Raw genomic sequence first — 26,235 nt, 5'->3', positions numbered from 1 at the left:
GTTCAAGGCTTTGTATCAAATGCTTATTTTGAATTTCATATGAGCGTAGAAGATCTATTCTGCCAAGACCAGACATATCAACATTGTCATATCCATTACCATGCCAAACACTCAGAGAGTAATCATGACAGAAAAAAAGGATATAGCTAAATACCTCATTCTGTCAGTTCGTATTAACTGGTGGCTTTTAGAGTTAAGTGATAATTTATTGATTTTGATTTTTTTTTTTTTTAACTAACATGAAATGGTACGTTTGTGTTCAGAACAAATTCTCTGATTCGTTTTAAAAATGATGCTGAGCGACTGGGTTATTGTTTTATTTACCTTATCAAAACCAATACATTATCACTCAACTCCTACACCAGTACTCAGACCATTACAGCACTAACTCATTACAATAAAAAAGCCACCAGTCTTCAGACCATATATAAACTTAAAAAGATAGATATGTATCTTTAAAAGAAACATTACATATACACTTATACACAATAAAAAGGTAATGAATCTACTGTTGCATGTGTCAAAGCTCAAGTGGACACGATGAACAGTGACAGTGCAGATTCAGCTACAACAGCAATTTAACACACAAAATAAGTCGCTTTAAGAATTCAGATGACCGCATCGTTTTTTTTTTAATCAGTGGACTGACATGAAACCGTGATTGCCACTGGTGAGATCAAGGAGACCCTCTAACATGTGCAGGGGAAGTCATGTAGAGCACTTCAGATGGGCCTCAGTCATTGCCAGGAAAGTTCATTAGCTCAAGGGACAGATGTGAAGAAGCTCAAAATGTCTCATGTGTTCTGCTGTCTAAAATGGCTTAGTTATACTATATTACACCATAATTGTTATCAGCTGATGCATTTCAACCCTACATGTTTGCAAATCTCCCAAAACATACCAACACATACAATTCACTGCAGTTTTCATGAACACAAGTGAAAATGAACACTACTGAAATGAACATTAGTGGCAGAAAAACACCAACAAAGTTGTTCCTTATTACACAGATTATTGATTACTAAAGACTTATTTTCACGTGGTTTTTGCACATAATGCACATATTGGTTTGAAAGCTATTTATTGGACAGGACACAGTGTGTGCGGATGGAAGGCCATTCATCCGCACCTTTAAATATTGTGAGGGGTGTTCCTCAGGGGTCCGTTCTGGGGCCTTTACTTTTTATCATTTATATTAATAATCTTGATCTCAATATTAGTAATGTCAATTTTCATTTTTATGCAAATGACACTGTGATTTATTGTAGTGCACCCAAATTACACCAAGCTGTGTCTTTTCTTCAGTGTGCTTTTGATGTGGTGCAATAAAGGCTTTGTGACCTAAACCTGACTTTGAACGAGACCAAAACTAAAGTAATACTATTTTCACCATCAAAGAAACAAGTGGCAAATTAACTATCACTTAAATCCTTACATGGTAATATAATAGAGGTAGTGACAGAATATAAATTCCTTAAATTCCTTGGTTTTATATTTGATGATTCCTTATCTTTTATATCCCATGTTAATCTATTAAGGACTAAATTAAAAATAAAGCTGGGATTTCATTATAGAAATAAATCCTGTTTTTCATTTGAAGCAAACAGGAGACTAGTCTCATCCACTTTTATGCCAGTCATTGATTATGGTGATATTTTGTATAACTCGGCAACCACTAAACTTTTAAGCTCTTTGGATACGTTGTATCATTGTGCACTTAGGCTTATACTCAATTGTAAATACAATACTCATCACTGTGATCTGTACTGTACAGAGTTGGTTGATCGTCATTATCAATACGCAGATGTAAACACTGGTACCTGTTTATTTATAAATCCATTTTGGGTCTACTGCCTCCATATCTTTGCTCTCTTACCCGACACAAACCTGTTGAGTTTATTCTTTGCGCTCACAGGATTTGTAAACCCTCTCAGTTCCACTCGCCCAAACTGAATTTGGAAAACAAGCTTTTCGGCATATGGCACCCAGTGATTGGACTGAATTTGAATTTGATTGAACTTTTTACAAAATGACCTGAAATTGCAGAGAAATTGCAGACCCTGGTGTCAATGAATATTATTAAATCTTTGCTTTAAGCCCTATTCGCACGGGTAGGGCCTATTACCTGGTGACCTCTAGTCATTTGTAATAATTGCGGAGGTTGTCTGTGAGATTAATCCCACGCGATTCGGGCCATGTCTGTAATCTGTAAAGTAAAAATTCCCCCGCAAATGACCAACCATATTTCGCCGAACACCGAGGTCCTGTGATAATATTAGTCCCGCGCGAATCGGCATCTCTGTGATTTGGCGGGGAAGAATGGAGGCTGTGTTGGAGTGTTTTGATAGTATTTTGGGTGCTGGGTCATATCGCTATACGATACAACTATACAATTTGCAGAAAGAGAAAGCTGAAAACCATCAGAAGAGCAAAAACAAATGTATGACATTTATAGCTCATGTGGTAAGGAACATTCTTCTGTTTATGATATATCATACAGCTAGACCTATAACGACAAGACATTTCCAAGCAATAGCCTATTGACATCATATATATCCGGGAGATAAGTCAGTAAATCCGAGTAAAATCACAGGCTTCGCTTATCCCGTGCGAATGCAGTGCAAATAGGGCTTTAGTGAACTGTTAAAGGAAGAAACAATTTGTAAATGTTTTTAATTGTTTTGATGGTGGTTTAATGTCATGGTGATTTTCTCTTTCTTCTTTTCTTCTTTATTGGTAACTTTTTTTGATAATGTTGTGCACATCTTGGCAAGTTTCTCGGCCACTTTCACTTGGCAAAATCTCAGAAAGTTTTATCTGGTTAAATAAAATACAGTGTTATTACTTCAAAACACTTTTTGTGCATGATTGCATAGTGCATGATTTGCAAACGATTACATTTTATCGTTTGCATCACATAACCAGCTCCATTTGTTTGGGTTTTCTGACGTTGTAAACTTTGCTCTGTAGCTCACCCGGTACAACTCTGCACTTGTGACGTGGAGCGTTCGGATACGAGTATATCACTATAAAAGAGCTCAAAGACCAGAAGCAAACCAAAATTGTAGCATCAGCAAATTCAATGTCTCAGGTTTGCTTTATTTTGGATAAAACTCACTTTTAATTTTGAAATTTGAGAGCCTGGTTTATTGGTTTTACAGCCTAGTAATTGGTGATGTAACATTTTAATGTGTAATGTCAATCATTTTTGTTTAAGCAAATAATCGGTAACGTGTTTTGTATGCATTTTGGGACAGAGAATGTTTATTCAGTTGATTCGGTAATGCAGAGAAATCCTTGTGTATATATATAAGATGAAGCTTTTTTAAACGAGTCATATTTTATTGTTATTCCTTGATATTATTCAGTATATCTGCTATTCATGTCGCAGGCAAACACACACAGTGCAAATAAGGCCTACTTTATCTCTTTTGGGAAGAAGACATGTCCCTGCCAAAGGAAATGGAGCATAATTAGACAAAATGGATCAATATCACTATAATCGTAGGATAAAGGAATTAGCACTGTCGATTTTGGTGCAGGTGTTTCTGTCTCCGTTGCTATTGTTTCATTTCTAATGGTGCTCGTCTGTTCTTTCAGTTTATGAATTGCTCTCGGTTCTCATTCTTCAGGCCAAGTGATTGTTAGTCGATAGATGTTTGCCTGAAATGAAAGTTGCTGCTGTTGCTGTGTGACTGGAGCAATTTAAAATGTTTGATAATACGATGCAGTCATTCATTGGCGATGTTGTTATTGGGTGCAGTTTTTTGCAGATCCGTGCGCCAGCAGCCCCTGTCTCCATGGCAACTGTAGTCAGGACGGTGAGGGGGATGGGTTTGCGTGCGAGTGTAGTGAGGGTTACAGTGGTGTCCGCTGCGACCTGCCAACCTTGACCTTTGACCTCCCCGAGTCCACCTGGGACCTCGCCACGCCGGCCACGCCTGCGACCACGACTCAAGGGTTTCAGCCAACCACAGTCCCCACCACTACTCAAGCTCCGCCCACCCTGGAGCCGTGGCAGCCCAAACAAGGGCAGAAAGTGGTGGAGATACTGTGGGAGGATCAGCAGGTGAGCAGGTGTGCGTTTGCATGCATAACGTAATTACGGCAAAGTGTGTGTGTTTGTGTAAGCATGAAGTGTAATGACAGTTGGATCCGGTCTGGAAGGCAGGATAATTCCTGTGGGGAGTTTATCTGTGTGGATGTGTGTTGTGTTGTAGATCACTGATGAAGCTGAGTGTGTGAGCACCGCAGGAGGCGAGTCTGCTGGAATGATGACCGTTTCCATGGAGGTCGCTGAGGAAACAGCTGTGAAGTAAGACACTTCCTGACCTGTTTTTCCTGGGAAATGAGAATAAGATTTAATAAAAGAAGAGAGTTGTGAGTTCTGAGTGTGCGCTTGGTTTGAAATAAACTTTCATCTGTTCTTTCTGTGGCATATATGGCTATATTAGCATGAACCGCTGTCATTAAAATTGCTTTTTGAACTGCTTTTCTTCTTCTTTGGATAAAAAGAAGTTTTTGCTGAATGCATAAATGTAAATGCATAATAGAAAATCATTATTTATTTAAAAAATAAAATGCATTTAATTAATTATATATCTATACATAATATATAGAATCTTTCCAAAGCCACACTTTTGGATCACATTTTTACCACAGAATTTGGAAGTAATTTTCATAGGATATTTTGGTGACATAAAAGAAAAATATGGATTTTAAAATATTTTAAATTACTGAAAAACTTTAATATAGTACATTATTGAATATAATACATTTCATATGATTTATATATTATAATTTAATAGTATAATTTTATACTATAATTTTTTAATGTTGTACATTTTAATACAACTTTATTAAACAAAATATTACTATACTAAAACAATATAATATGATTAGTGCTGTCAAATTGCATCTAAGATATATATATATAACAGACACACACACACACACACACACACACACATAAATATATATGTCTGTGTCTGTATGAATATAATGATAACACTAAATATAATATAATATAATGTAATATCATATAAATGCATACACACAGACACATATATTATATATTTATCTTTAAGTTAGAATCATGATAATCTATTTGTCAGCACTAAATATAATATAATATACTAATTTAAAAAAATCAGCTCTGACATTTAAATTGATTTCAGATCTTGTTCTAAACCATTATGTTCCCTTTGTAAAGTTCACTACATAAATTTCCTGTTTATTTCATTGAAATAAATGAAAAGTCGTGTATTTTTCTGCAATCTCTCTCTCTGTGTGTGTGTGTAGGTTGGTGGGTAATGTGAGCGGCTCTGCTGTCCTGTGGCGTGTGGGTGAGGCTGGTTATGAGCAGTGCTCTGTCGCAGACGGCACCATCATGTGGTTCCAGCAGAGCTCAGACGGGCTGGTGCTGCCAGACCAGTCCCTGCCATTCGGACACAACTACTTCATCAGTAAGTCATGTGTGGCTACATGCACACAATGTGGAAGAAATCTTATGTATATAGAACATTATTTACTTCAATTTAGGACTTTGCCTTTTAAGCATCCTTGTGCACAATAACTTGTTTGCAATTTAGAATTATTCCACACGCATTGATGAGAGCTGCGAATCTTTTATTTGACCCTGTCTGGTTCTGTGAGCCAAACAATGTCTGTCCTTGAGGCATTTCTATGTGTGTGTGTGTGTGTGTGTGTGTGTGTGTACATGTCTGTTTATCTGTGTGTGTTTATGTCTGAGATGGAGAAAGCTGTTGTTGTTGTAGCAGATATTAGAAAATGCCTGAACCGACAAGGAAATTGTGTTTTGTAGGAATTGCAAAAAAAAGCATGTGACATGATTTGCTTTATATAATAAATGTGAATCTAGATTTGTAGATGTATGGGTCTAGGTTAAGAAAAACCTGTAAAAGGTAAGTGTGTATATTGTGCTTTGACAATGTGTGTACGTGTGTGTATGTGTGTGTGTGTGGGGTCGAGGCTGGTAAACCCTACATTATGGGGTTGGCAAAGATGGCAATATCCAAATATCAAAAATTGTTGGTCCCAATATTTTTTTTTATTAAATATATATTTTTTTTTTTACATTTTTTTTTATGTTAAAATGCAGAAAGTTTTCTGTGATGGGTAGGGTTAGTGTAAGGGGATAGAATTTACAGTTTGTCCAGTACAGAAATCATTATGTTTATGGAAAATCCCCATAAAACATGACAAAATGTAAAAACGGAGTTACTCTCTATTACGACTATTGATTGTTTTGTTGCTCTCGTTTCTTGTAGGTGTGCTGCACGTCGGAACCGCCTCTGGTCCAGAAGTCACTTTGAGGCTGCATCTCATGGTAAAAACCAATAACTGCATTGAGCCCGGCAGCGGATTCAGTGACCCACAATGCTCCGGGAAAGGGAAGTGCATCACCCAGTCTTCTGTGGTAATGACCTCATATCATAATTAGCATTAAATGTTATATTACAATCCTGAATTTGTGCTGCAGTTTTTCTTTCCAACGTTAAATTGCGTGTGTTTAAATGTGAATCACAGGACACGTTTTACTGCCAGTGTGATGAGGGGTATTCTGGGATCTTCTGTGAGGAGTTTGACGCGTGTCACATGAAGCCCTGCGAGAACAATGGCTCCTGTACTGACCTAAGACAGAGAGATGAAGGACAAAACTACAGCTGTACCTGCCAGCCAGGTGTGTGAGCTTGTGTTTGTCTGGGTCATTCTCAGGAAACGTGTCATGTGCGTCCGCTGTGTGTCCGATGTGTGTCCCCTGCCCTGACGGACTGATGTAATTAACAGGATACTGAACTTAGTCACATCATTTCATACATTTCACTGTTTAGTGTGCAGTGCATGATAACTTTTAAAATAAATGTTTGTTTTGATTGGAGTTATATCACATTTGCATGCCGCTATTCATCAGTGAGTTATATAGGATAAAAACTTAAATTGTTTTTTATTGAAATTAAAACATCATGCTTTCACTGTCTATATACTCTTTTCCAAAATGCTTGTTGTTATGCATGTGTAAATTATTACTTATATTTTTATATACGTATATATATATATATATATATATATATATATGTGAAAAGTTTGGGGTAAGATTAAGTTCGGTGAGATTTTTATATGTTTTCAAAGAAGTCTTATGCTCCTGAATGCTGCATTTATTTGATCAAAATACGGTAAAAACAGTGATATTGTAAAATATTATTACAATTTAAAATAACTGTTTTATATTTTACTATTATTGTAAAATGTAATTTATTTCTGTGATCAAAGCTGAATTTTCAGCATCATTACTCCAGTCTTCAGTGATCATTCAGAAATTCTGAATATGATGATTTGCTGCTCAAGAAACGTTTATGATTATTATCAGTGTTGTACGATATGGAAGCTAGTTTCCGCCACTGAATAAAAAAATAAAAAAGGCAATTGCGACTTTTTATCTCACAATTCTAAAAAAAGTTGAGTTATAAAATTGTTATAAATTGTGAGTTTTAAAGTCAGAATTGTGTGATAGAAACTCGCAAGTGCAATAAAAAAAAAAAAGAAATCTTTAAAATAGTTTTATTCCGTGGCGGAAACAAGCTTCCATAGTACGGAGCCCCTAAAGGGACATGGTGGTGGAAAAAATGAGATGGGAGGAAAAATAGTAAGCCAATGCTTTTGCATTCCCCAGAGAAACTTTTGTGTTCCTTGTGAGTGAACGCAAAACAAAAGCATTGACAAATAATTTTTCCTTCATCTCATATTTGTTTCCTTCACCATGTCCCTTTAGGGGCTCTGTAGTGTTGTGATAAATCTGAAAAAGATTTATATAAAAGTTCATATTTTTGTGGAAACTGTTGCTTTTTAAAATGTTCTTTGATGAATAGAAAGTTCAAAAGAACCACATTTAGTGTTATTAGTGTTGCTGTAAAATGCAATTTCCCTATTTAGTTATTCCTACAAAGTCATTCAAAATATTAACATGAAATAGTTCTAAGCATTCGCACAACATGAATTTATCGAGAAGCAATGTCCTTATGAATTGTGAATGTGCCGTCTTGGATGTCTGTTAACATGTGCATATAATGGAGGTTAACCTTGAGCAGAGCGCATGATCTGAGCTGGAATGCTTTAAATGGAAAGATGGGGCAGGGGAAGTAAATGAGAGATGAAGAACAAAACAAAGCGTGAGCAAGAGACATTGAAGGTCGGGATGATCAAATGCCTTTGATCACGGAAATTACGATTATTTTGATCCTGCATTTAAGTTATTTAAAGCCTTCCAGATGAAACAACTGTGCCTTTTTTAAGACATGTTGTCATGGACTTGCTGATTGCAAAACATGTCTATTAAGCTCTCGAGGAAGAACACAAGCACACAAACAAACACTGTTTACAGCTCTGACCATTTTAGTAAGAGGATTATTGAGAACACAGGAGGGCATAAATGATGTAAATTAGCTGTGTTGTAAGAAAAGCAAACAGCCTGCTTTGGCCGACTGAATCGTGCTGGTTTATAACTGAAAGCTTTGTTAAAGATTTTTTTCCCAAAGTGTTTTTATGTGAAGGAAAGGAACAGGTTGTGTTTTCTGTGAGCCATTTGTGTGGTTTTGTCTACATTATGAGGACCAAATGTCCCCAAAAGGATAGTAAAACCTGAAATCACCAACATCCCAATGAGGAAAACAGCTTAATAAACCATTAATAATGTCTTAATGAAAATGTAAAATGCTTTTTGTGTGTGTGTGTAAGGGTTAGTTTTAGGGATATAAATATCTTAAGCTCAGTATAAAAACAATAGAAGTCAATGGAAAGTTCCCACCAAAAACAAATGTGTGTGTGTGTTGACATTGAATGTTAGATTGTTATTTCATGCACTGGTCAATTTTGGGGTATTTGGATTTTCATCAAACTAGTGGGAGGAAAACATCCAAAATATACTTTGCACTTTATCTATTTACACCTGTAGATTTAAATTACAATACTGTATCTTTAAAGGCTGTTTTCTCAAAAAGAAATGTATCCTGCATTGAGTCAGAACTTCAGTAGCACTTATATATACCAAACTTTACCATTTTATTCTTTATTCTATATATTACATCAGTTTTTACTGAAGTGTTTGTTCATATACAATTTGCCTGATTGTATACAAAATGGTATTACTAAAAACATAGCAAAAAACATATGGCTGTTCACAGTATCTTCTGATTTATAAAAGAGATATCTAAAATCCCCTCATAGTGGAGCGGCTAAGTGCTTATGTTTGGCAGAATCGTTCAGTTTATGATACAAGCGTGAAAATTGGCATGAGCAGTCTCCATGGGTCACTTGACAAGAAAATTGTCCTAGCCACTTGAAATTTCAAGATGGCCGACACCTTAGTGGAGCAGTTAAGTGATATAGTGGTTTATTTGGTGATACAAGCATGAAAATTGGCATGAGCAGTCTCTGTGGGTCACTTGACAATAAGCCACCTACAGCTACTTGAAATTTCAAGATGGCGGCCATTTTTCAAGATGGCCACCACCTTAGTGGAGCAATTAGGCTTAAGAAATCATTTAGTTGGTGATACAAGCATGAAAATTGCCATGAGCCTAATTGCTCCACTAAGGTGTCGGCCATCTTGAAAAATGTCCGCCATCTTGAAATTTCAAGTAGCTGTGGGTGGCTTATTGTCTAGTGACCATCAGAGACTGCTCATGCCAATTTTCATGCTTGTATCACCAAATAAACCACTATATCACTTAACTGCTCCACTAAGGTGTCGGCCATCTTGAAAAATGAAAAATCTTTAAATTTCAAGTGGCTCGGACAATTTTCTTGTCAAGTGACCCATGGAGACTGCTCATGCCAATTTTCACGCTTGTATCATAAACGGAACGATTATATCACTTAGCCGCTCCACTATCAGTGAAAACTGTTTACTTTAATATGTCAACAACATGAAACAAGGCAAAATTTTGAACCAGGCTTTATCCAATGGTCAGATTTCTGCAAATTGAATATATGCAAGTTAGAATTATATAATGCATAATTTGCCTTCAACATAACATTTTAGAATTTTTTTTTTTTTTTTGCAGTTCTTAATGCAATTGATCAACTGGAAAAGTATGGTGATATCCATTAGTTAAATGTTTTACCCTATTCATAAATTCAGATAAATGTGTGCGTGGTCGGTCCTGGTAAACCATACATTGGTGGGGACATTTTAGATGGTAATACCAGAAACCTTTGATCTTGTGGGGACATTTTTGGTTCCCATGAGAAAAAAAACAGCTTTTAAATCATACTAAGATGATGCTTTTTGAAAATATAAAAATGCAGCAAGTTTTCTGTGATGAGTAGATTTAGTGCAAGGGAAGAGAAAATACAGTTTGTACAGTATAAAAATCTTTATGTCTATGGAAAGCCCCCATAAAACACGGAAAAACCCATGGTGTGTGTGTTTTAGGTTTTGAAGGAGAGCGTTGTCAGTCGTTGGTGGATCACTGTGTGTCTGGACCCTGCAGGAACGGGGCCACCTGCTCCAGCAGCCTCGACGGCCCTCACTGCTATTGTGCTGAAGGTACTTATTAATAGCCTCCTCTCATGAAATCATGTCTGACACCATCAAATCTGTTGTGTGTTCTGCTTTGGGTGTGTACGTGTGTGTTAAGCTCGAGTCGTCCTGATTCAAGCTCTATTTCTGTTCCTTCTCCTCTCGCTCTCTCAAAGTGTGTCAGAGAGCTGCTTATTTTAAACTCTCTTCTTTTTCTTCCAATTAATCGTGAAGCGCGGCACAGCTCCACCCCCTCTCTCAGGAGGACACACACCGTTCCTTCAGCGATGGCTCTCTCTAACCAGGGCAGACTCTCAGTCAGCAGATACAACAGGGACACGACCACTCCTGCTTCCTGAAGAAGCACTAAAAACAGTTAGGGATGGAAATTTGCTAGCTCGTAGGCTGAAATATTAATCATGTGGTGTGAACTGGCACCGTAAGCCACCGTTTGAAACGCAAGGAATGTTGAAAGAATAAGGAAAGTGGCACTATTAGCACATTTTTAATTAGTGTAGTACAGCTCACGGTACGGCTTTTAATATTTCACCTGCCACGTGAGGCAGTTAATAGCTTTTTCTGCATCTCAGAGTTAAAACATCCATTCAAACTCCACAGGGCAATAGAAACGACCGCATGCTGCAACCAAAGGCGTTCGGCTGGAATCTAACCTTTAGTATCTGTCATTACTTCCAAAGTAGTTTATCATACAATAGCAGTTCTTAGTGTGTGCATTCATGAATTGCTAAAAACGCGCCATAAAAGTAGTCCAAATTACTCATGCACTGTTTCAAGCCATACAATGAATTTATGTAAGAAACAGACTGAAATATAAGTCATTATTTGCTGAAAATCTGTGGCTGAAGCTCTTTTTCTGAATTTTTTTTCATGAGACGCCTGACAAAAACAACATTTTCTCATGTTCAAACTGACATTATTCATCAAAAGGCGTCTTGTTTGATTTGATCCTACATGTGCATTTGACTTCAGAAAAATAACATGGCGCACAAGTCAGATGGGCGACTGTTATGGTGCTGGTTATGGGCATAGTTTCTCCTTTTGTGTTCCACAACAAAAAAAAGAGCATTATGTGTTTGGAATGACACAAATAATAATGAATAAATAATGCCAGCATTTTCATTTATGGGTGAACTATTTCTCTAATTCTGGCAGTGAAACACAATCATGTTGCCTCAGTCAGGCTATGAGAGTTTCATTAAGATAATGCATGAAAGCTCCTCCGTAAGGGAAACTGTGGGCGGATGAGCACTGAGCTCTATTGCTCTGTGTGTGTGATTGACTTTTATTGGGGGGATCATAGCAACCAAACCTGTAATCTGCTGGTGCGTGCATGTCACTGAAAGGAGACTACAAATGCACAAAAACACAAACATATACCCAACATACACATGTACATGTGTGTGTTTTAGAATTGAACATTAACCAAGATTAATAAATGCTGTAAAAGCATTGTTCATTGTTACTTCATGTTAACAAATGCTGACATTAGTTCTGTACTTAAAGTTCATCTCTTTCAGCAGAACATGTTGAAGTGTGAACTATACATACTGTTCAAGATTCTGTTTCTGAATTTGATTATTCCTGAATATTGTTTGTTTTTGTTGTATCCCTTTATTTAGTATAATATTAATGGAACTTTAGTTTGGGTTCCAGTTCTCACTATGAACTAATTGCGTATTAGCCTGAATATTACTAGGATATTGGCTGTTTATTAGTACTTTTAAAAAGCACATATTAATGCCTTATTCTGCATGACCATATTCTACATCCTTAACAACTACATTACTAACTATTAATAAGCAGTAATTAAGAGTTTATTGAGGCAAAAGTCGTAGTTAATAGTGAGAATTGGACCCTAATCTAAAGTGTGACCAAACTTATTACTATACTAAAGTACTTGAATGGATTGTACCAGGTTCAATACAAGTTAAGTTGCACAGAGATTAGCACAGAAAATAATTAACTCATCTGTAAGTTTGAAAAAATATCAGATTTCTATATGGAATAAATGTGATTTAGCAAAAATAGACTAGATTTCCATTGTGAATGTGTTACGGTAAGCTCGATTATTGATTGTTGTAACATTGAGGATTATTTTCTGTGGAAATCAACAGTCACATATGCTGAGTAAAGAGACATCCTTCAAGTACAGAACTCATGTAAACATTTAAGCTATATTGTTAACATAAAGTAACTGATTTTTCTGATTTTCTGAAAGTCTTCACTTTGAAGTGCCACGCCCACATCTCAACATCCAATTAACAACTGATGCACAGAACCAAGTCCCGCCCTACAAGTTTTTTTCCCTTTTAATCCCTTACACTCGGATGTACGTCACCATACGGAAGAAAAGATCTGTCACTACTTCCGTTTCATCAAGACTTTAAATATCAGCAGCATCTGTCAAATAAGCCATTGTTCTCATGCGTTCTGCATCTTTAAATAGAAGATGGACTCTCGCATTCTTCATGACATTTTCTCTAGCTGATTTTAGCTCGACGGCTAAATGATTCGCCGATCGAATGGACTGTATCAGATTCAAAGTGGTCTCTTTATGCATATTGCACGCTTTAGTCTCTTCCCCTTTCTCCTTCTCTTTGTTAGGGTATCAGGGCTCCACGTGTGAGCAGAAGATTGATCCCTGTGCTTCCGGACCCTGCCATAATAATGGCAGCTGCTCCCCACAGGCCTCTGGTTCGGGCTACAGCTGCACCTGTCCTGCGGGCTACACCGGACCCACCTGTGGCCAGCTGGTGGACTTCTGCGCCCTCAACCCATGCGCTCACGGCATCTGCCGCAGCGTCGGGACGAGTTATAGGTGCCTGTGTGTTCCAGGTGAGGATCTCGTCTGCTTCCGCTCATACAGTAGCTGAGTCTCTCCCTTCACTCCCTCCAGTTGTCATGGCAACTGCCTCCTGTGTATTGCGTGCTCAGACATCATTGTCTGTGAAGTGTGATTGCAGCATCTGTGCAGCCGGATCAGTCTATCCTCTGATATCACCCCGCTCTGATGAGAGGTGTCCGACGGGACCGCTGTGTTCTCCAGTGGGATTGCAAATAATGCTCAGTGGGATTTCGCTATGAAGACGACACTTCTTTCTGGGAACAACTGTGCTGCCCGGTGGGATTGCTGTGCTTTGCGCACTCATTGAAAACAAAATGGTCCTCAGCAAAATGAATTGGTAAATTATTTAATGGTGGCATTCAGGGCCTTTGAGACCGATTAGCGGTGTTTGCAAAGTAAAGCACAAAGTATACTTCAGTTTTTACACGTACACTAGAGTAGGCTAGTCGACGTTAATGCTCTGCCATGACACTTTAAACTTGACGTCGACTAGTCGCTGGTCATGGCCTATAGTGGGCGCTACAGGATAAGCCATTTCCAGACACTCACGCTCCTTTCCAACAGTTAAAATGACAAATAAATGCATACTCTGAGAGCTCTGCTTAAGGCATGTTTGATTATACCATCTGGATGCTCAAAATTGATCGGCAGAATGCACGTTTTAAGCCGGGGACACACTTAACGACTGAAAGGCCAATTATGAATAATTTGATACTTACGACTGATCATGCCGAAACGCGCCGAGTCAGAGACAGTTGCGTTCAGTCGGTGTTCACAGTTGGAGTTTAAAATCTGCTTCAATCGTTGGAAACAGTCTGTAAGTGTGTTCATGTCAGTCTTAGGATGTTTCAGATAGTTGTTAAGTGTGTTCACGGCATCATAGTTAATCGGCGTGCTAAATACACACACATAGCTCGCACTGTTCTGTGATTTATCAATAAAATAGTTTAGAAATTAAAAAGTTCTAGCATATTTTTTCTTAGTAAGTAAAACCCACAGCTTATATTAATAGAGAGACGCTGTCAGTTAGAATTAATTCACACACAATCACTCACTAATGCATTCATATAAATGTAATCGTGCCACTTTATCTGTGTCTGATTTAGAACGAGCAGAAATCTGTGAGAAATATGATTTTTATAAACGCGCGCACATGCAGCTTGATTTTTTTAGTCGAAAAAAGAAACAACCGACAACTAATAGAAATGCAGAAACAATATAGACTTGTGTTTCCGAGCGCTTACGTGAGGGGGTTTAGAGATAGGCTACTCGTGAGTCGCAACTCTAGTTTAAATGAGTACAAATACATTTTTATTGGTCATAACTTCTGGAGAGCAATAGCACAGACGTTGGTCGAGGATAAAACTTTCTAACGTGCAAGTGTGGAGCACCTTGTGCACGCTATCAAACGGATGTCATTTTCATCATCAGAGTATTACGCGTACGAGCACAACGTGTTTTTTCTAACCACACGCTCAGCTCCCACTTGAGGCTTGACTAATTCATTTGCACTAATTCATTTGTGCACAAGGGTGTTGCAGCACTAGCTGTTTCACAGTCAAACAAGAATTGGAGAAGATGGAACAACAATAGATGCCTGTGTTGACAAACACTGAAGGGGAATTAAGAGATATCCATAACTCTAGCTTAAACGAGTACAGAGTTTAAACTAGTGCTATTTTTGTGCTAATTAGTTGTTACACAAGGTGGCAACACTGGCCCAGCTCATTGTTTCATGGTCGAAAAAGAAATATAAGAGAGTGAACAACAAAAACAACTGACTAACTACCGGATGCTGCAACAATAGACGTCCATGTCACGTCCTGTTAAAAAAACAAAACATAATCATATATTGAAGAAGGGAGTAGAACCATTTATAGAGACTACCAAAAAAAAAAAAAAAAAAAAACACACACATGGTGGTGTGTTCTTGTTAGCCACAATAAAAAGAAATAAGCATCTTGCAACCACCCTTAAACCCCTAGCAACGGCATAGCCACTCAAAACTGGTGTGTTGTGTGTTTGTGTGTGTTTGTGTGTGGGTGTGTGTGCGTGGGTGGAAGGGATAAAAGGAGAAAAGCCAAATGATGCCCAGAAAATAATGCCATGAAATGCTTCTGAACTTTTTGTGCCTGACATTTTATTGTGCTGTTACTTCACAGTCAAACATTTTTAGAAATAAATATTACAAAAAATATATATAAAAGATTTACAAGGATCAATATATATATATACAGTATATATACAATACACACACACACACAAATTCTCATAGTCATCTGTGACATCAGTTTGCTCCTGCTCACATTCTGTAAACCCCTTCAAAACGAAACACTGCTCTCTAGTGGACAAAATGCAGGAATATTCAAGGTTTTTGTCATTAATTACTCACTCCCATGTCATTCCAAACCTGTAAGACTTTCGTTCAACTTCAGAACTCAAATGAAGATCTTTTTGATGAAGTCTGAGAGCTTTCTGTCCCTCCATTGACAGCTACGCAACTACCACTTTCACGCTTCAAAACGTTCATAAAGAGATCGTAAAGCGAATCCATATAAATCAAACTGTTTAGTCAAACATTTTTGAGGAGACACGATCACAATGAAAAGATTGAATTTAGAATTGTATTTAAGTATTTATTTTTTCACTTTTTGGGGTGAACTATCCCTTCAAGCTCTATCGACCCAGCCTGATCTCACGGCAATTCGGACGAATTCTACGAGGTGGCTAATTCGTACGAATTCATACGACCTCACTCGTATGAATTAGTACGATTTTTGCTAAATCGTACATATTGTACGAATTGCCCAATTCGTATGAATTCATACGAATGACCTACCCCTGACCCCGCCCCTAAACCTACCCATCACGTGGGTTTAGACAAATCGTACAAATTCGTACGAGTGAGGTCGTACGAATTCGTACGAATTAGCCAACTTTTTATCACTCGTTCGAATTCGTACGAATTGGTCGTGAGATAGCGTTGATCGACCCCATCTATGACATGCTGTTGATCGTCACAGATCATAATTTAGTGTTTCTTTGTCTTTCCTCTTAGGTTATCACGGTCTGTACTGTGAGGAGGAGTATAATGAATGCTTGTCTGCTCCGTGTCAGAACTACGCCACATGCAGAGACCTGATCAATGCCTACGAGTGCATCTGCGCCCCACAGTTCACAGGTGCGTTCTGTTCCCTAGCAGGACTGTGCCCACATTTCATGTACATTTAATGCATCTGGGCTTAAAATGCCAGTAAAATGACATAATTAACAGGATTGATGTGATGTGGGTTATTTCAGGTAAGCACTGTGAGATATATAGAGACCCCTGTCTGAAGCTCAGGTGCCAGAATGGAGGACATTGTGAAAGTGGAGGGAGAAACGCATCCTGTGTGTGTCCACCAGGATATATGGGTAAATATTAGTGTTTGTTTATGTTTTTATGATAGTGAGTGTCTTCAGTTGTGTTACTTATACTAATTCTGCAGTATGTGACATGCATATTGTATAAAGAATGCTAATTTTCTGTATGCATGAAATACCCAGATAACATAAGTTGTGTCCCAAATGACAAGTGTCAAACATTTCACACTTTCTTTTTTCCGGTTAATTAGGTGCATCATCCGGGTATTTAAAGAGTACTTTTTTATTTGGAATTTTCCGTGTGAACGCACTGCTCGCAGTATTTATACTACAAAATGGCGTAGAATAGTGCATATACGCACATCGGGATGCACCTATAGCCATTGTGTTTTTTGAGGGGACTGCTGATAGTTGGGCTTTTTATCACTTTGCAGGTGAGAACTGTGAGGTTGACGTCAACGAGTGTGAGAGTAACCCATGTCATCATGGCGGCACCTGCATCGACCAATCAAATGGCTACACCTGTCACTGTCCTCCTGGCTGGGTCGGTGGAAGCTGTGAGATCCGTGAGTTTATGCTGACCTTCTGACTACACTACACTCCCCACTACACATCCGAGAAATGTGGAGGGGATGATGAAGAATTGCCTCCAGATAGGATTTTATTTACAACCAAAACACATATAAATAAAATGGTTCCCATTTTATATTAAGTGTCTTTAGCGACCCTTAACCGTATCTCACCTCAATAGCAATTTGCAACAATACGCTTTATTTTAGTGTCCCTGTTACACTTCTTACATGTACTTACTACTATAGATAAAACCAGAGCTTGATATTAACTTTTGTGCTCACGAGCCACAGTGACTAGTGGTTTTCTAAAGTTACTAGCTACTCAGCATTTTCACTGGCCACTTTTTCTTACATCGATACCATGGGGAAAAACTGCCATATAGATATTTTTAATATTATCTCATATTTTGTCATCAGGTATATTAGGCTGCTGTCACTTTAAGACCTGACGCACATATCCATTGCACTGTTACACATGCGTTTCCTTTCTCAACTGTTTACGTTCACTTAGTTAAAACTGTTGATGTGAATACTTGCCAAAACCGGCATTTTGACATTATTTTCTGTGTATTTGACTGTTTAAGCGCAAAAAGCAGCGAAAATAACTCACTCATAAAGTCTCAAAAGAACGACTTCATGTGTCTGCACTTTGGGTGTGAAGCGTTTCAGATATTTCAGTATCAATATTGAAAAATCTATATTTTTGACAACACTTTATTGCACTTAGTTTATTTTCTCAGATACCTTTTTAAAAGACTACAATTGAAAAATGTATATATTATATAGCCTATAAAATTCAATGTTAATGTCAAGCCTTGGTTATAACAGTAAATTATGCATAATTACAAGCAACCAATCCTAATCCTAACCCTATAGTAAGTACATGTTGTTAATTAATATTACTCAGTATTTGTATAATTACACTGAAACAAGGACACCTTTAAAATAAAATGTAACCGTACATTCTACCTAGCACGATGTTCTACCTAAAATAGTAGTTAAAAACGCCTTATATAAAGTGTGACCTTAAAAAGTGACCATGGAGGTAGTGACTTAAAGGGACATGGTGTGCTCTGCAGTTCAGTCATTTCTCCTTCACGACGTAGGCCTCAAGGACACATTATGTATGCAGGGGTAGAGAGCGGTTCCCTGAGGAGTGACGTGCAACTGCCTTTTATGGCAGCTGTGACTAGGCACCATTAGCTTCTGTGAGCCTCGTCACGCTCTGCCAGCGAGAGACGGGACGACTGTGACGTGTGGAGAGGGGGAGCCACACGACTCGCTCCCCATTCAGAGATTTTCATGAATACCCCAGCGTTTATGGCTGTGCGGATGTCCTTGCTAGCTGACACTTGTCTGTGCTTGTTATATAAATATAATGGTTTTGTGACTAGCATTTTGTGGTTAAATACTACCCATGGTTTTGTGACTAGCAAACTAGCATTTTGTCAGCTACACTGAAATGAATGAATAAACTAGATTTTTAAGAAAGTTTGAGTGGTCCTTGCACACATTACCATGCTAGGATGGTGTCCTGGATGGTAACCACGAAGCATTGAATTTTTAAAAGGAAAACACACAATCACATTTTCTTTTCTCTCTTTCATCATTATTGTCATTTTCCCCCTCGCATTTCCTCTCTCAGATCTGCAGTGGAAGATGGCTCAGCCTGTGGACTCACTGACCAACATGCCTCGTCACTCTCTGTACATCATTATCGGAGCTCTGTGCGTCGCTTTTGTCTTGATGCTCATCATCCTGATCGTTGGCATCTGTCGCATCAGCCGTATTGAATACCAGGGCTCGTCCCGTCACGCCTACCAGGAGTTTTACAACTGCCGCAGTATTGACAGCGATTTCAGCAACGCTATCGCCTCCATTCGCCATGCAAGGTAAACCATTATATATATGTATATATTAGGGCTGTCAAACGATTAATCGCGATTAATCGCATCCAAAATAAAAGTTTGTTTTTACATAATATATGTGTGTGTACGGTGTATAATTATTTTCTATATATAAATACACACACATGCATGTATATATTTAAGAAATATTTGCATGTATATACTGTGTATATATATTTATATTATATATAATTTATATTATATATAAATATTTTATATATAAATAACACATTTTTCTTAAATATATATGCATGTGTGTGTATTTATTTATAGAAAATAATTATACTCCATACACACACATATATTATGTAAACACAAACTTTTATTTTGGATGCGATTAATCGCGATTAATCGTTTGACAGCCCTATTATATATACATACACACACACTCACCAGCCACTTATTAGGTACACCTTGCAAGTACCGGGTTGGACCCATTTTTGCCTTCAGAACTGCTTTAATTCTTCGTGAAGAATTAAGTGCTGGAAACATTCATCTGAGATTCTGGTCCATATTGACATGATAGCATAACGAAGTTGCTGCAGATTTTGTCGGCTGCACATCCATGATGCAAATCTCCAGTTCCAGCACATCCCAGTGGAGCTCTATTGTATTGAGATCTGGTGACTGTGGAGGCCGTTTGAGTTTAGTGAACTCACTGTCATGATCAAGAAACCAGTTTGACATGATTTGAGCTTTGTAACATGGCATGTTATCCTGCTGGAAGTAGGTCCTGGAGAGCCGCCGCCCTGCAGAGATTAGCTCCAACCCTGAAAATAACTCACCTGCCTGTAGCCTTAGTGATCCTGAAGACATTGATTTGCTTGTTCAGGTGTGTTTGATTAGGGTTGGAACTAAACTCTGCAGGACGGCGCCCCTCCAGGACAGACGTTCCCCATCCCTGCCTTAGAATATGGGGACACTGTGGTCATAAAGGGATAAACACGGTCAGCAACAATACTCAGGTAGGCCGTGGCGTTTAAACAATGCTCAATTGGTACTAAAGGCCCAAAGTGTGCCTAGAAAATATCCTCCACACTATTACACCACCAGCAGCCTGAACCATTGAGGCAAGGCAGGATGGATCCATGATTTCATGCTGTTTACGCCAAATTCTGACCCTTCCATCTGAAGGTTGTCGTAGAAATCGAGATTCATCGGACCAGGAAACTTTTTTCAGATCTTCTATTGTCCAGTTTTGGTGAGTCTGTGTGAATTGTAGCCTCAGTTTGCTGTTCTCAGCTGACAGGAGTGACACCGGTGTGTCTTCTGCTGCTGTATCTGCTTCAAGGTTGGAGGCGTTGTGCTATCAGCTCGACTAGTCTGGCCATTGATTCTCCTCTGACCTCTGGCATCAACAAGGCATTTTCCTCCACAGAACTGCCGCTCACTGACCATTTTCTGTAAATCCTAGAGATTGTGTGTGAAAATCCCAGTAGATCAGCAGTTTCTGAAATACTCAGACCAGCCCGTCTGGCCTTAACAACCGTGCCAAGTTCAAAGTCACTTAAATCACCTTTCTTCCCCATTCTGATGCTGAGTATGAACTTCATCTTGACCATGTCTACACGCCTAAATGCACCATGTGATTGACAGTTGAACAGATGTACCTATAGTGGCCAGTGAGTGTGTGTACACTGTATACAGAAGCAGATATTTCAAAGAATGTTAATGCTGCTTCTTCCCATACATAGAACCTAATGCATGAGAAAATGAGACTGTTCCTTTGTGTGAATTACAGGTTTGGGAAGAAATCTAGACCAGCAATGTATGATGCGACTCCCATCAGTTATGAAGATTACAGCCCTGATGACAAGCCTCTAGTTGCACTCATTAAAACTAAAGATTTGTGAAGCAATACATCTGCACACACACACACACACCCTGCATACACACAGTCACTGTTCCAGCCTTTAAAATGAGCCAATCCGATCAGTATTTATTCCCAGAGAACAGGTTTAAGCAATGAAAAAAACACTTTTGAAATTGATATATTTTACCATTGTAAACCATGAAGCTTTTAATTCATATCAGGCACAAGGGGTGCTGCACAGGATTAGTTTAAGGCAAGAGTCCCGGACAGATGTGCTTTGTTTGCAGACGCAAATGTTTTGTGGAATATCAGTATAAATTAATAACAAGCTACACTGAAAAAGTGTGTGAGGGGGGGTGTTTAACCGAATCCTCCCACCCTCGAGACTCTGATTACAAATATGATAGCAGCACTCCATGCAAAAGCTGTAGAATTAGGAGTAATAGAGCTCATAGTACAGTTATACTGTAACTTTATACAGAAGAATTAAAAGATAAGACAATGTAGGTTGCCTTACTGGTGCATGGATAGGATCAATGGTTTGGCATTACTCTGTAACCTTATGTACATTGTTGTTTGCTGTTTATTTCTTCTTGTTCATTGTGGTCTCTTTTGTGTCATAAACTTGGTGTTAGCAAGGTCTTACGACACCACTGTCCATGTGAAGGCAGCACAACACAGTGCTTTTAAAAGTAATGTCTGATGGTGTCGTATCACTGAGTAAGTAATAAACTAGGACTCCTGTTTATAGTCCGTAACTTAAAGACATCTCTGTTCCAGTACATCTGCAAAGCTCTTTAAAGTGCGGTCACATTTACCGCTGCTCTGCGAAATTTCACGGCCGAAATCCAGTCATTTAAATAGGAATTCATGCAGTTGAGAGTTTCACTCTTTTGACTTTAAGCAACCACCCAGAACATCCTAGCAAACAGTGATTCGCATGGGAGTTCCACGTGAGGGAGACACAGATTTCGCTTGTGTTCAGGCTGGTCACACGAATTCGAACAGAAAGATGCTTGGTTTGAAAGAGACATTGAGACATACATCGCCACAATATTAGCAATGGACCTTTTTTTGCCCGCGGAAATCTCACCGAAATTTCGCTAATGTGTCCACAAATTAAAGTCAAACTCAGTGCAACCTTAAAAGAAATGGAAAACACTTGAAAACCAATGAGTCCTTTTACACATACTGTACAGTAAAACGCTAATAGCTATCAAGAATTCGCTCATAAAGAAACTGACAACACAAGAAAACAGGAGTTTACACATTTGGTGTTGACGTCAAAATGTAAGTAGACATGCACATATTGAATTATCCGCCATTAAATCTGAGTAATGTGCAACAATTGAAGTGTGTCAGTTGGATAAAAGAACACAGTTTATGACATTTGCATGGTCTGGACATGTTGTCACCAAGTTAAACATGTGGTATGTTCCTGGATCGACATCTTTGTTGATCCTGGAACAACTTTCCAATCAACCAATCAGATTTGAGGGACAAGTTTACAGTTTATGTCAAGTTTAGGCTTAGAACCAGGATGAGGTGTTTCAACATCAGTGTTATTCACCTATCATTTTATGGGAAAGGTTATGGGTAGGGATAGGGTAAGGACTAAATTTTGGGACAGGAATGTTATTCCAGGATCAACAAAATATGTTGATCCAGGAACATGTCTTACTTGGCAAAATCACGGTGACCTGTCAGGTTGATAAGCATAATCAGCGAGGCCATGGAAAAATCGAGAACTGAAAATGCTCCCTGCGTAATGGAAGTTGTAGAGAAAATAAAGTGCACTGAGAATTTGTAGGAAACTCTTAAACCGTACAGAACGTTTATTGGCAAAAAAACGTACTTAAAAATAGCCGCCAAGAATAAGATTACCTTCCTCATTAGTATCTGCTGAGACATTAGTGAGCTCATGGTAAGAGTACTGGAACAAGAGAAGTGTCTCTGCCAGGTCCTGGAGTCTGGTTAAGACCAGCATATTTCTGCCACGCGCTTCTGTTGTTCCTGCAACGGGTGATAGGATGTTTTCATTCTTTCCATTACCCATCGCTCTTGCTCTCTTATCTTCCATATCTGCTCCTAATTATACTCATTGTACTCCTATGGTTATCCTCTTGCTTAGTATAGACGGGTAGAAGTTGCCCTCTGTAACTGATCTGAGACTAGTTTTGATGCCTTTTAATGGCTGAATTAAAAGAATAGTTTGACTAAAATGAATTTCCCTTGTTTTGTTCCATTCTGGCATTTTCTTTATTCTGTGGAACACAAAAGGAATGTTCAAGCTGCTCTTTTCCATGCAATGAAAGTACTGGAAAAACATGATGACAGTCACTATATTCAAGGCCGTATGATAAGCAGACTGTTTAACAAAAAATCTGACGTAGCTTTCAAATCTCATGCATGATTGTAAGTATTAAAACATCACGCCTCAAGAAACATTTTGCTAAGTTTGGTTTGATGTGATGAAGACAGGTTTCTTATGACTGATCTCATTGAATGTTTTAAATTGAACGAAAGGTTGAATGAGATTGGGAGCTATAGTGGATTTTCCAAATAACCTGTTTTAGTGTCCTACAGAAGATGAGCATCATTAGGGAGATTTATCTTTAGGTGAATGTACACTGGTGTTACAAACTGGACTAGGATCAGTACTAAAGGGGAGCTTCTAACCCAAGCACAGTTTTTGTTAGTAAAAGATAACACCCATTTGGTTATATATGTGGAATGATGTATTAATAAAAGTTCAAGTGAAAGCCTAAAGCTTGTTTTAATGCTTGAATGTTTAACTTATAGTTACAGTAAATGATACAATATACCTTAAAACTTCACATCTTGATGGATGCTACTTGTAATGGAATCTGAATTACTCACTGTGCTATGTAAGTGACTGGTATGTTGAAGATATTTAATTGTAGATAAGGGAGCACTGTGTAACTTCATATCACAGGGAACAAGACGTTTTGGAAGAGACCACACATATCAGAAGTGCTTTCTTTAAACCAAAGAACAGATGGTAAGTTTCACACACACACAAACACGTTATCTCTCCAAACAGTCTAAACTCATAAGCACTTTCTGCATAGAGCACAATGAAACTTGACATTTGTAAAATCCTTCAGTGTTGCAATCATGTCTCAAGATGAGAAACACACACACACTCCGATGCAGACGAGAGGATGTGTTTTCCACAGCTGGAATGCCTTTGACTGTCTGCACATGGAATGTCCCCCAGCTGGCCATGCCCTTATATGGAGTTCAAACGATGTCCTCAACCCTTCACTGACCTTGTGTGGGCTCCAGATGTTCTGAAAGTAAACATCTGTAAGAATGGTGCACGACGATGGCGCTCTGGCCACTCAGAAGTCACTCGCTGCAGGGAAGAAAACACACTTTTGATGGCTTTGACCTCGGAGAAAGACTAAGGTCCCCTTTGACCCCCTCAAGTGTTTATTTGACCTCTCTGTTAGCTCTTTTCTAGAAGCAGTTTCTGGTTCAGAACAGAGATCAATGCCTTTGTTCAGCTACATACAGTATAGGAAATATTGCATCCAGTAATGCATGTTAACTTATGGCATTAACAGAAAAATTATTATCAAATTATTACCACTAAATAAGAAAAGTTCTTTTGAATAAAAATTAAAAAGTATTCACATTTTAATTTTTTGAGTCGGGAATAAATTATGCATGGGTAAAAATATGTGTGTAAATAAAGGATTTGTACAGTGACATGCTTCTGCATCTACTTAGCCTATATATAATCTCCAAGACCAAAATCTAACTTGCACTTTTAAATATTCTCTCTGCCTCCCAAATGTGTGGGCTATACTGTGGGTGTGAAGCAGATATGGTGGTTTAACTGCTTGTAAATCCTAGAAAATCCCAATTTAACACACAGTTTATAGAGAGGTAGGGTCAATCTCTGACCTGTGACATCATGAGGGTTTCAGAAGGTCTGATTTCACCACACCGCTTCTCTTTGAGTCACTGAATCACACCCCTTCATTCAGTCGACATCTGGTTTGAAAACTTATACCTTGTAAAAAATTTCAGTTATACCAAATCATAAAATCATAAATGAAACTTTTCATGTTGGTGAGGTGAGACTGGGACTAGTTGTTGTAAGGGTCATAAATACTTGACTTTAATATTAATATATATTTGACAACATTAGTACAATATTTTGCACTAATTAGTAGCAATGTTTTCTTTTCGTTTTTGGGGAGTTTGTATAAGGTTTTAGTTGTTTAAGATAAAATGAAACTGGAGAACTGTTTCACTTCCTGTAAAATGTAACATCCTTGATCCTCCAATAAAAAAAATTACAAAAAAAAAAAAAAAATACGGACATGCTTTGATGAAATGCTAGAAAATGCTCCTTGTGATAACTTTTGTGGACTGAAATGAAAAGACGGCATTAAAGGAGAACTCCGGTCAATTTTAACATTGAGCTAATTTTTTTTGTAGCCTACATTTGGAGTGCTGTCAGTACAGAGAACAACGACAAAAATCGGTGTTGCCTACACCGTGTTATCCTCTTTTTAAAATTTGCACCCTGTTGACTTCAATGGGGCAAGTTTTAAACCTGCTTTTAGCCTCTTAACATCCTTGATGTGTCATTAAAAGTGCACAGGTCATGTGAGTGATTCCTTCAGAGTGAACGCGGGTCAATCTGACTGCAGTAGATGTGAAAGATATGAATAAAAATGATATTTATTTAGCCAGCGCACATACCTGTATTTATTTCCTGTTTTCGGTCAAAGTCCATAGTAATCGATTGTCGAGTTCACGCGCATTGGTTTAGTACCTATGATCATGCGCGTGAACTCGACAATCGATTACTATGGACTTCGACCGAAAACAGGATGTAAATACAGGTATGTGCGCTGGCTAAATAAATATCATTTTTATTCATATCTTTCACATCTACTGCAGTCAGATTGACCCGCGTTCACTCCGAAGGAATCACTCAACATGACCTGTGCACTTGTAATGACACATCAAGGATGTTAAGAGGCTAAAAGCAGGTTTAAAACTTGCCCCATTGAAGTCAACAGGGTGCAAATTTTAAAAAGAGGATAACACGGTGTAGGCAACACCGATTTTTGTCGTTGTTTTCTGTATTGACAGCACTCCAAATGTACAAAAAAATTAGCTCAATGTTAAAA

The 26,235-nt window shown here is 38.2% G+C and overlaps 2 protein-coding genes across 2 annotated transcripts in view; one reads left to right on the top strand and one right to left on the bottom strand.

Moving 5' to 3' along the window:
- dner (delta/notch-like EGF repeat containing) overlaps nt 1-23,849 on the top strand; it is a 34,788-nt gene extending 10,939 nt beyond the window's left edge. The window contains exons 2-13 of the mRNA XM_079874395.1: nt 3,764-4,069; nt 4,221-4,315; nt 5,302-5,465; nt 6,291-6,439; nt 6,550-6,703; nt 10,454-10,567; nt 13,166-13,396; nt 16,465-16,587; nt 16,707-16,820; nt 17,204-17,335; nt 18,987-19,233; nt 20,990-23,849. Of these exons, the coding sequence (XP_079730521.1) occupies nt 3,764-4,069; nt 4,221-4,315; nt 5,302-5,465; nt 6,291-6,439; nt 6,550-6,703; nt 10,454-10,567; nt 13,166-13,396; nt 16,465-16,587; nt 16,707-16,820; nt 17,204-17,335; nt 18,987-19,233; nt 20,990-21,101 (1,941 nt within the window). The 3' untranslated portion in view covers nt 21,102-23,849. The remainder of the gene's footprint in view (nt 1-3,763; nt 4,070-4,220; nt 4,316-5,301; nt 5,466-6,290; nt 6,440-6,549; nt 6,704-10,453; nt 10,568-13,165; nt 13,397-16,464; nt 16,588-16,706; nt 16,821-17,203; nt 17,336-18,986; nt 19,234-20,989) is intronic.
- Nucleotides 1-26,235, bottom strand: part of lbhl (LBH regulator of WNT signaling pathway, like) — a 489,980-nt gene that overhangs the window by 34,428 nt on the left and 429,317 nt on the right. The gene's annotated exons all lie outside the window — the stretch shown is intronic.

The sequence above is a fragment of the Squalius cephalus genome (genome assembly GCF_949319135.1).
Source record: "Squalius cephalus genome assembly, chromosome: 6".
Taxonomy (NCBI): Eukaryota; Metazoa; Chordata; class Actinopteri; order Cypriniformes; family Leuciscidae; genus Squalius; species Squalius cephalus.
This window is presented reverse-complemented; position numbering and strand designations above follow the sequence as displayed.